At 47.5% G+C, this 9,114-nt stretch overlaps 2 protein-coding genes across 7 annotated transcripts in view; both read left to right on the top strand.

The window, feature by feature from the left end:
• peak1 (pseudopodium-enriched atypical kinase 1) overlaps positions 1–5,915 on the top strand; it is a 47,260-nt gene extending 41,345 nt beyond the window's left edge. For all 5 annotated transcript variants that reach the window (XM_019893288.1, XM_019893285.1, XM_019893289.1 and 2 more), the window contains 2 exons: positions 1,628–2,409; positions 2,530–5,915. In XM_019893288.1, the coding sequence (XP_019748847.1) occupies positions 1,628–2,409; positions 2,530–3,900 (2,153 nt within the window). In that variant the 3' untranslated portion in view covers positions 3,901–5,915. The remainder of the gene's footprint in view (positions 1–1,627; positions 2,410–2,529) is intronic.
• A 2,742-nt stretch (positions 5,916–8,657) lies between these two features.
• The window catches only part of syt12 (synaptotagmin XII), a 17,097-nt gene continuing 16,640 nt past the window's right edge, over positions 8,658–9,114 (top strand). The window contains exons 1-2 of one of the 2 annotated variants that reach the window (XM_019893306.1): positions 8,658–8,717; positions 8,844–9,086. The gene's annotated coding sequence lies outside the window, so the exon portion shown is untranslated. Of the gene's footprint in view, positions 8,718–8,786; positions 9,087–9,114 lie in introns of those variants that run through there. The other variant, XM_019893305.1, reaches the window with a different exon arrangement.

The raw sequence follows: 9,114 nt of genomic DNA, 5'->3' as shown, positions 1-9,114 counted from the left end.
TTTTTTTTTTTTTTTTTTATATTTTGTGGGGGGCTTGTTATGTTTTGGCTTCATCCAATATTGAGCCTCGCACTCTTCTGTCAGTGTGATGCTGAACCACAGCAACAAGTTACATCATGACTTCACCCTCATTTGTCTTATCGGGAGATTTTCGAAGGCAACCTCAGAAAAATGACGGCTGAATAGATTTCGCTCATTTGTGCTCAAGCAAAATTCCATTTTCCTTGCAGATATTTTGGTCGCCGCATGATCTCCTCATTTGTCTTTGCCGTATAATTAAATTTCTTTCAAGCACAAACGATGTGGAAGTCCGTGATTAAACGAAGTCGGTCATCGAGCCGTTTCAACCAAGATCGCTCTTACACACCAAGATTTTTGTTAAAATGGAATGAATATTTTATTATTGGGTCACACCAGTGTCAATTTCTAACGCCTTCATGTATTACAGTTAAAAAAAAAAAAAACAAAAAAAAACAGCGGTGCTCTAATTGGAAGACGTGGTTGGATTACTGCAGTATTTTCGGTCCGGGGAGGATTACCAAGACCCATTTACTTGATCCTGACTGCTCTGTCTTAAGGCTTCCGTTGCTTTGCTAAGATGTTGGCCTACACGTGAGGAGCTGCTCGTTCCCTTTTTCGAAGAGTAAAATGGCAAACATCACTTAGCAGGGGGAGATGATGATGGCAATATTATCCGCAGAAGCCACTCATCATGCTCTTAAATGAGAGCTGCGGGCGTGACAGAAGGTTTTGACACCGGTCCTTGTTTTTTTTTTCCCCCTTTTTCCACCTTACCAGACACATGTTGTGGGCCATCTGCCTGCCTGGCGCTCAAATCGCCCCCCCCCCATTCACTTTCACCACCCCTCCCACAGAAATAAGGTCACTGTACTTGAAGCCACTCCGTGCCGCCTCTTTAATCCTCACTGCAGAGCAAGAGTGCAGCAGGGGGGGGTAATAAGACTTGGTGTCCGGCTCCCTCACATGTCGCCGCACGCTACCTCCTGTCAGGCGAAAACGCTTCTCACGACTGACAAAATTATTTGTCCTTATTTTGTCATATTAGCGAGGGTGGATTCTGCTCCTTTTTTTTTTTTTCATTGTACGTCACGTTTACTGAAAAGTATGTGACGTGGGATTCCTTTTTTTCAACTGGTATCAATACTCAAAAAAAAAAAATGCAAACCACAAAACCAATTTAGGAGGTGTCAAGTCAGCAAACAAGGGAGGGAAAGTGACATTTTGGGCTTTTGGTGTATCTACCTCGAAACTTTGAAAGCAGTATTATGCATAGTCTGTCATTCAGTACTTGTATTTGATTTGTGGATGGTTGTTTTTAAAATTTATTTTTAAAAATCTCTCAGAATTTTTACTACACAATACAGTAATTTATTATTTTTAACTTGCACACAAGAAATACCCAAATGAAAAAAAAAACTAAGACTAAAACTAATAACTACACAGAAATGAAGTATTAAAAAAAACGGATCAAAACAAGCACAAACTAAATTTTTAAAAAAAAATGAAATAAACACAAACTAGAATGAAAATTCCTGAACTCTTTCGAACCTTGCTTGGTGGGAAATCAAGTTGCAACTCTTGATTGTCTGTTCGTCTTCCCGCGCAGGTCAATCTCGAGCCAACATGATCCCCCTGAAACAGCCGCGCAACATCAAGGCGTCCAACGACACCCTGGCCTCCATCGATCTCGAAGGCCTCGCCGAGCAACCGGCACCCAAGTCCTCTCCGCCGCCCTTGCCCAAAAAGGCGGTCCCCCGCTCCATCACGGAGCCCAGCCTGGCCGCCAAGGAACCCCTCCAGGGTGCCTTTCGACCGAGGGCGGAGGCCAAACCCGGCGGCACCAACCTGAGTGTCGCCAACCCCCTTTATGACCTGGACACCACCTGGGAGACGGCGAGTCAGAGCTCCTCCATCAGTACCCACGATCAAGAAAGCGGCGACTCCCTGGAGCGCCCGTCGGCCGCCGTCGGCAAAGCCCGCCCGGCGAACAGCTTGTCCTCACTCATGTCACAAGCCAGCAGCGCGGCCGGCGGCTCCAGAGAGAGGAAAGTCTACCCGAGCACCGAATCGCTCACCGGCAAGAATCGCAAGACTGGACAAGGCGCCGCCGCCCCTTCCAAACATGCGAGGCCCGCGCTTTACCGGGGGCTGGACAGCTGGGACGAGGTGGTGGGCAGGATCCGGGGCCTCCACACGGACACCCTGCGGAAGCTGACGTCCAAGTGCGAGGACCGTTTCATGGCTGGCCAAAAGGATCACTTGAGATTCGAAACGGAGAGCTGGTCCGACTTCCGGCTGACCACCGGGAAACCTTGCTGCGAGGCCGGAGATGCCGTCTACTACACCGCTTCATATGCCAAGGACCCGCTGGTCAACTACGCCATTAAGGTCGGGATATATTCTCAGCTCAAGTGTATTTGTAGAGCCACTTTAAAACAACCGACGCCGTGTACACGGAGTCAAAATAATTCATACAAAAAAAACAAACAATCTTGGTTGTTTCCGCAGATCTGCCGAAGCAAAGTGAAGGAGACCCAGCAGCAGTTCTTCCACAGCCTGGCCGTGAGGCAGAGCCTGGCCGTGCACTTCAACATCCAGCAGGACTGCGGCCACTTCCTGGCTGACGTCCCCGGCAGCATGCTCCCCTGGGAGGAGGAGGCAGATGAAGAAGAGGAGGAGGAGGAGCAGGAGGAAGGCGACAAGAAGGACGGCGGGGATGGCTTGAAAGAAAGCCAAGCGAAATCAGAGGCCAAGTCGACAGAGTCCAAACGTCCAAACGGGGAGTCGGGCGAGGCGTCGGCAGGCGCGGACGCGAGCGCCGCCGCCGCCGGCCGCTTGAGGAGCCGAGTGGTGGTCATCACGCGGGAGGTTCCTTTCCAGACGGTGGCCGACTTCGTCCGCCAAGGCGTGTCTCGGCACGTCCAAAACCCGGAGCTGTACGAGCGCCAGGTGTGCCTCCTGCTGCTCCAGCTGTGCTCGGGCCTGGAGCACATGAAGCCTTACCACGTGACGCACTGCGACCTGCGTCTGGAGAACCTGCTGCTGGTTCACTGCCGGCCCAGCAACGCCAGAACCGCAGACCCCGTCGAGCCCAACAACAACAGCGCCGGCAAACTGGCCGCCGCCGCGAACTCCACCTGCCCCGCCCGCCTCATCATCAGCAACTTCTCCCAAGCCAAGCAGAAGAGCGCCCTCATGACCTCCGACCCCGGGGCGCTGCGGGACCACTCTCGGCTGGCGCCAGAAATTATCACCGCCACGCAATTCCGCAAGTGCGACGAGTTCCAGACGGGGATTCTCATCTACGAGATGCTGCACCGGCCGAATCCCTTTGAGGAGACGCCGGAGCTGAAGGAGCAAGAGTACACCTGGGCCGACCTGCCGCCCCTGCCCGTGCGATCGCTGTACTCGCAGGGCCTGCAGCAGCTGGCCCGGTTGCTGCTCACCGTCAACCCGTCGGAAAGGATCCGCATGTCGGAGGCTCGGGCCTGCCTGCAGTGCCTGCTGTGGGGACCCCGCGAGGACTTGTTCCAGGCTCTGGGCTGCGGCAGCGCCTCGGGCTCCATGTCGTCGGCCACCTCCGGCCAGCGCCAGGCGACCCTCCAGAATTGGCTGGACCTGAAGCGCACGCTGATGATGATCAAGTTCGCCGAGCGCTCCATGGACTCCGCTTGCGGCGTGAGCTTGGAGGACTGGCTCTGCTGCCAGTATTTGGCCTTTGCGACCACGGAGAGCCTGAGCCGGGTGGTGCACATCCTGCGGCAGCCGCAGCCGCAGCCCCCGTCTCAGAACCAGAACCTGAACCAGTCTGTCCCCGCCGGGCACAACCATAGTCATTTAGCGCACGCCTTCCACCGAACTCAGTCGCAGCCGCTCTGAGCTCCACTGCGGTGCGGTTGCCAAGGCAACTACTTGCCCCCTCCTGTGGTCCCCGCGCTGATGCTAATGCTTGGTGTGTACCGTTAGCATCATTAGCACCTCACGTGTCGGTGGGTAAAAATTGGGACGGATTCGACGTCGGCAGCAGGACGACGTGATTTTGAAAACGAGCACACGAGCTTCCCTGACTTTGTCACGATGCGGTTCAAAGTAAGGAAAGAAGATTTGGACCATTGGCAACAAAAAGCGGCAGGTTTTCGATAGAGGTAGGTCGAAAAGGATTCAGGGAGTGGCAAGAGCCTCTCGGCGCCACCACAATGGAAGTGTCGATTTTGAGTTGGAATTTGAGACGTTTCACAAAAGTAGAACTTGACCCATTTAGGATCGATGAGTTCAATTTGGACTAAATATCTCGTTGAGCGGATGGATCTTGAATCGCAGCTTTCCCCGGCCGGACGTGTCATTGATTTCATGGTCAATCTTGCAACTTGCAGTTCATTTGAATAAAACTTTTTTTTTTTTTAATTGTTCGGATTAGTTTAAAATATTGGACCATTGAATAATCCAATTGTGAGCCAAATAGTCTTTTGTGAAAAGAGACGACAAAGCCAATTTGACAAGAAGGCAAAATTGAAGTTGAAAGATTTCAAATGGAAATAATCCATCTTTTTTTTTTTTTTTTTTTTTTTGTGGACGCCAAAGACCTGCCACAAATTGGCCATTAAAATGTACTGACAGGAGACATTACGAGACTTAAGTTTACGATCTTGTCCAAAACGAGCCAGTGATTTATTAGTGACTTGTGAAGCTTTTTTTTTTTTGCTTTTTTTAGTCAATGCCAGATGCTGTAATATATATTTGACACATTTGTGCAAGTGATTTACAGGCTTCAAAGTTGTTGAAGTAAAAAAAAAAAAAGGGATATAAGCCGGCCTAGCTGTTGTTTTGCTTCCTCGCCTCAAAACGTGCAATGTTTTCATTTTTCCTCAATTTTCCCTAATTCTTGCGATAGTTTTGTGGCACATAAGACGAGAATTCTCACTGTGGACTGAACCAAAGGGAACTTTCCTGGACCGGACTGCAAACATTTTTTTTTTGTTAATCTTCACCAGGTTGTTTTGGGAGAGCTTTGGTGGCATTGGCGCCGATTCGTTGCTCGGAGGTTCAAACGAATTGAGCTGCTTGATTTTGGACTTTTCTTGGCACGTCGAATGTAAAACTTTTCCCGGACTGACATTTGGATCTTTCGACTGATGAACCACTTGGAGACACGCTCCCATTCCGCAACCATTGTTGATGCTTGCCGCTCATCCGTTGACATTTTTTTGCAGGGTGGGGAGAACCTGCGGACTACATCACCTTCAATCTGGCCTGCCAGGCAATTCTAAAACCTCGGAGGAACTGTCATAAAAAAAAAAAAAAAAAAGCCCCGAAACACCACTCAGAATGTGTCATCAATGTTCGAATTTTTCAGGACCCTCAGAGGAAAATTCCCACCCCTGACTTGGTTTAATGTGGGCCCGTGAATGCGCACGGTTTCATTTGTGGTCCGCGTGCCTTTTATTCAACCCAACTTAATTTTTATTATTTTTATTTTTTTTTGCACATTAAAAAAAAGTTCACTTCGCATCCAAACTGACATGGACAAAACACTTTGCATTGTCTATATTATTTGTCTTTGTTTGGGGGGGGTGAGAGAAAGCAAGTGTGTAAAGGATTTGTATACTAAAAGAATGTCTGGAGAGCACTGGTGGCTGTCCTTGTATGTAGAGATTTAAGCGTAAATATATGCATAACCTATTTTAACCCACAATCCGCTTTTTGTTTTGTTTGTTTTTTTTGAGCACCGCACCAAAATAACATTTTAACCTTTGGTGAAACTTGACTTTCCCCAGGCTGTGACTGGGGAAGGATGAGGCAATGAGATCACTGTTGAAGAGGAAAGCACATTAGGATACAGTCAATTTATAAAGTGAACACGCCTCTGTTAAAAAATATATATATATAATTTTTTTTTTTTACCAAATGTGACCTCTATCATGGTTGATTAGAAAGTGCGTCCGTCCTTATTCTGTTTGCTTGTCTTTTGTGAAAACAAATATTTTTTTTAATGGCGACAGATATTCCACCATAGTTTCTGCAGAGCCCCTGAAGCCCAAAGTAAGAAGTCGGGTCAGCACGAGGCTATGGGGTGGGGGGGGGTGAGCCCGCTGCACATGTGCCTGCGAGTGCACGGCAAATGATTACTTGTTTGTCTTGCGTTCCGAGTCTAATTGGTTGTTTTTCCTCAGGCGCTGCGTTTTCTTTCAAATCGCGTTAACTTTTTAAGATGGGGCCAGAGAGATGACTTTTTTTTTTCACAGATCATTTTATTCTCAAGTTCAAACTGACAGTTGGAACAATTTTTGAAGAGATTGTTTTATTTTATTATTATTTTTTAGTATTCACAGATCATTTTATTCTCAAGTTCAAACTGACATTTGGAACAATTTTTTTATTTTATGATTTCTTTAATCGTTTTTGTTGTTGACAAAACATTTCATCCCGTTTATAAGCAATGTAGTGCAGTGGCCAAGTTTCTGTGAGGGGCCGCTCTGCTCCTAGTAAAAAAAAAAAAAAAAAATCCTCCCAAGTGCTTCTGGTTTGTCTCACTTTGAAAGGAAAGGAAAGTTCCCTCAGCAAAAAAAAAAAAAAAAAAGAATCTGAAGAGGCCCCTTGTACTGTCTCCGCCAAACTGCAAAACTGTTTAACCGAGGTGTGTTCACTGCGCAGAGCTTGTCTGTTCCCTGTCATGTAGTTGCCCCGCTTCTCGGCGCCGACCCACTCGGACACACAAGGTGGGCGAGCGGCCTGAAGCGCATCACTTTAAACCACGGGTGGGGAACCTCGGCCCAGTTGGCCCTAACCACAACCCGCCAGAGCATTTCCTTACGCTCTTCACAAGAACTCCCAAAATATTATCATCATAACCCGCAAAACTATTGCTATCAGTGCACGCTATTTTTGGCTCCCATTAAAAAAAAAAAAAGTTCCCCACCCCTGATTTAAAACAAACACCTGTTATCCCTCATGTTTAGTTTTATATATTGTACTATTTATACAATACAGTACAATGAATGATCACCACTGGACAGCAATGCATCCGTTGTGCTATCTTTCTAACAACATGTACAGAATGCCTCCTGGACATTTATTGTTAACCAACAGTCACCGGAAAATCAATAAATGTTTGGATTTTTTTTTATATACATAAGTATACTTTGTTGTTCACTTTTTACTTGTGCTTGCTTATTAACGGGATGACTTTGTGGTAAGAATCTCCCAGCGTTTTTTTTTTGTTCAATACCTGGATAAAGGCAAGGATAGATTTCTTTTTTTTTTTTTGCCCCATAAAATCTTTGATATTTCAAAAATAAGTGGCCGGTACACCAGCTACACCACCAGATGGTGCTGAAGGATGTTAATAAATTGATATTACATCAACCTTACAGCTCGAGGAAGAAAGAAAAGTAAGGGGCCAAAAAAATGCTGGCCTTTTTAGTTATTTGACCATTTTTAATTTTCTGTGAATAAATGCTCAAACAATATATTTGGAATGTGGAAGTAATATTATCAAAACATCTAGGGACGAGAGCACTCAATCAACCTACCACGCATGTTTTTGGAATGCGGGAGGAAACCGGATTACCCGGAGAAAATCCACACAGGCACAGGGAGAACATGCAAACTCCTCACAGGTAGGCTGGAGCCCGGAATCGAACCCGGGGCCTCGTCAACCGTGAGGCAGATGTGCTAATGGCAATTGTTTTTATCCATCCATCCATTTTCTGATCCGCTTTATCACAAGGGTCGCGAGTGGGTGCCGGAGCCTATCCCAGCTGTCTTTGGGCAGTAGGCGGAGGACACCCTGAACCGGTTGCCAGCCAATCACAGGGCACACGGAGACGAACAAACATTCGGACCCACACTCACATCTCGGCACAATTTCGAGTGTTCAATCAGCCTGCCATGCATGTTTTTTGGAATGTGGTAGGAAACCAGAGTACCCGGAGAAAACCCACGCAAGCCCGGGGAGAACATGCAAACCCCACACGGGGAGGCCGGAGCTGGAATCGAACCCAGTACCGCTGCGCTGTGAGGTCGACGCGCTAACCACTCGCCCACCGGGCCGCACCAATTGGTTTTAATCTTGTTAATTTAGAAAAATAAAAACACTAGAGGACAATTTAAATAGTTGATTGTTTATTATCTGCATTTTCTGAAGATTTTTTTGGGGGTTTTTAAAAATAAATCAATGAAAATCCAAGATGGGAGGGGGGCAAATTAGTGAAAGGGCCACTCAAAAGTGCGGCAGTTGCCCATCCCTGGTCGATTTACTCCCACAGTGCGTCAACTCGCTGCAAAGTTTGAAAATTAAATTAACGGCATTGGCATATTTTTCCCTGAGAGTTTTTGATGCTGAAAGTGAAGATTTTTCTTCCACTTATTGGAAGTGATGCCAGCCTCCCAAGTAACGATGGGCGACTGTTTTTCACAGTCGAAAAGTGCAGCCGGCAATTCATATGGTGTCTATTAAATAGACAAGAGGCAGCGGTGTCCTAATGGCTTAAACCAACCGTTCGATGATTAATACGGAAAAGTGGACTAAATATATACCGAGTACTGTACACGCCGGTCACGTGAACATCCCTCATGAATAAATGAAAACAGTTGCGGCGCTGTTGTAATTATTCCTCATCGGCCAAATGTTCCTTGAATTCTTCTTTGCGTGTGCATCTTCTTCCTCCCTGACTGGTGCTTACGATGAAGAGGCGGAGGTGAGAAGTTGTTCTGCAGGGACAGTGTGATTGTGTGTGTGTGTGTGTGTGTGTGTGTGTGTGGTGCGCGCATGGGTGTGTGCGCGGCGCACACCGAAATGCCTCTAGCAGCATCTTTCTTTGCAGACTCCAGCGAGCTGCGGCACAAGCAGGCTGCTCCCCTTCATCGCTCTTCGTCTTCCTCCGAGCAAGCTCCTCTGAAGTCGCCCTTGTCTTCCTTCGCCGCCTCTTCTTCTTCTTCTTCTTCTTCCTCCTCCGCCAGCATCCGCCGGCACTGGATGGAGAGCGGCGCCTGAAGAGAAAGGAGAGCGGTGGTGGAGTTGCTTCGTCCATCCTCTTCCTCCTGCTGCAGCAAACAAGAAAGTCCCGGTAAGAAAGCATCCTTGCATGATTTGCT

The sequence above is a fragment of the Hippocampus comes genome, unplaced genomic scaffold (assembly GCF_001891065.2).
Source record: "Hippocampus comes isolate QL1 unplaced genomic scaffold, H_comes_QL1_v1.1 scaffold62, whole genome shotgun sequence".
In the NCBI taxonomy this organism is placed as follows: Eukaryota; Metazoa; Chordata; class Actinopteri; order Syngnathiformes; family Syngnathidae; genus Hippocampus; species Hippocampus comes.
The sequence above is the reverse complement of the archived record's forward strand: the minus strand, read 5'-3'. Positions and strand labels throughout refer to the sequence as shown.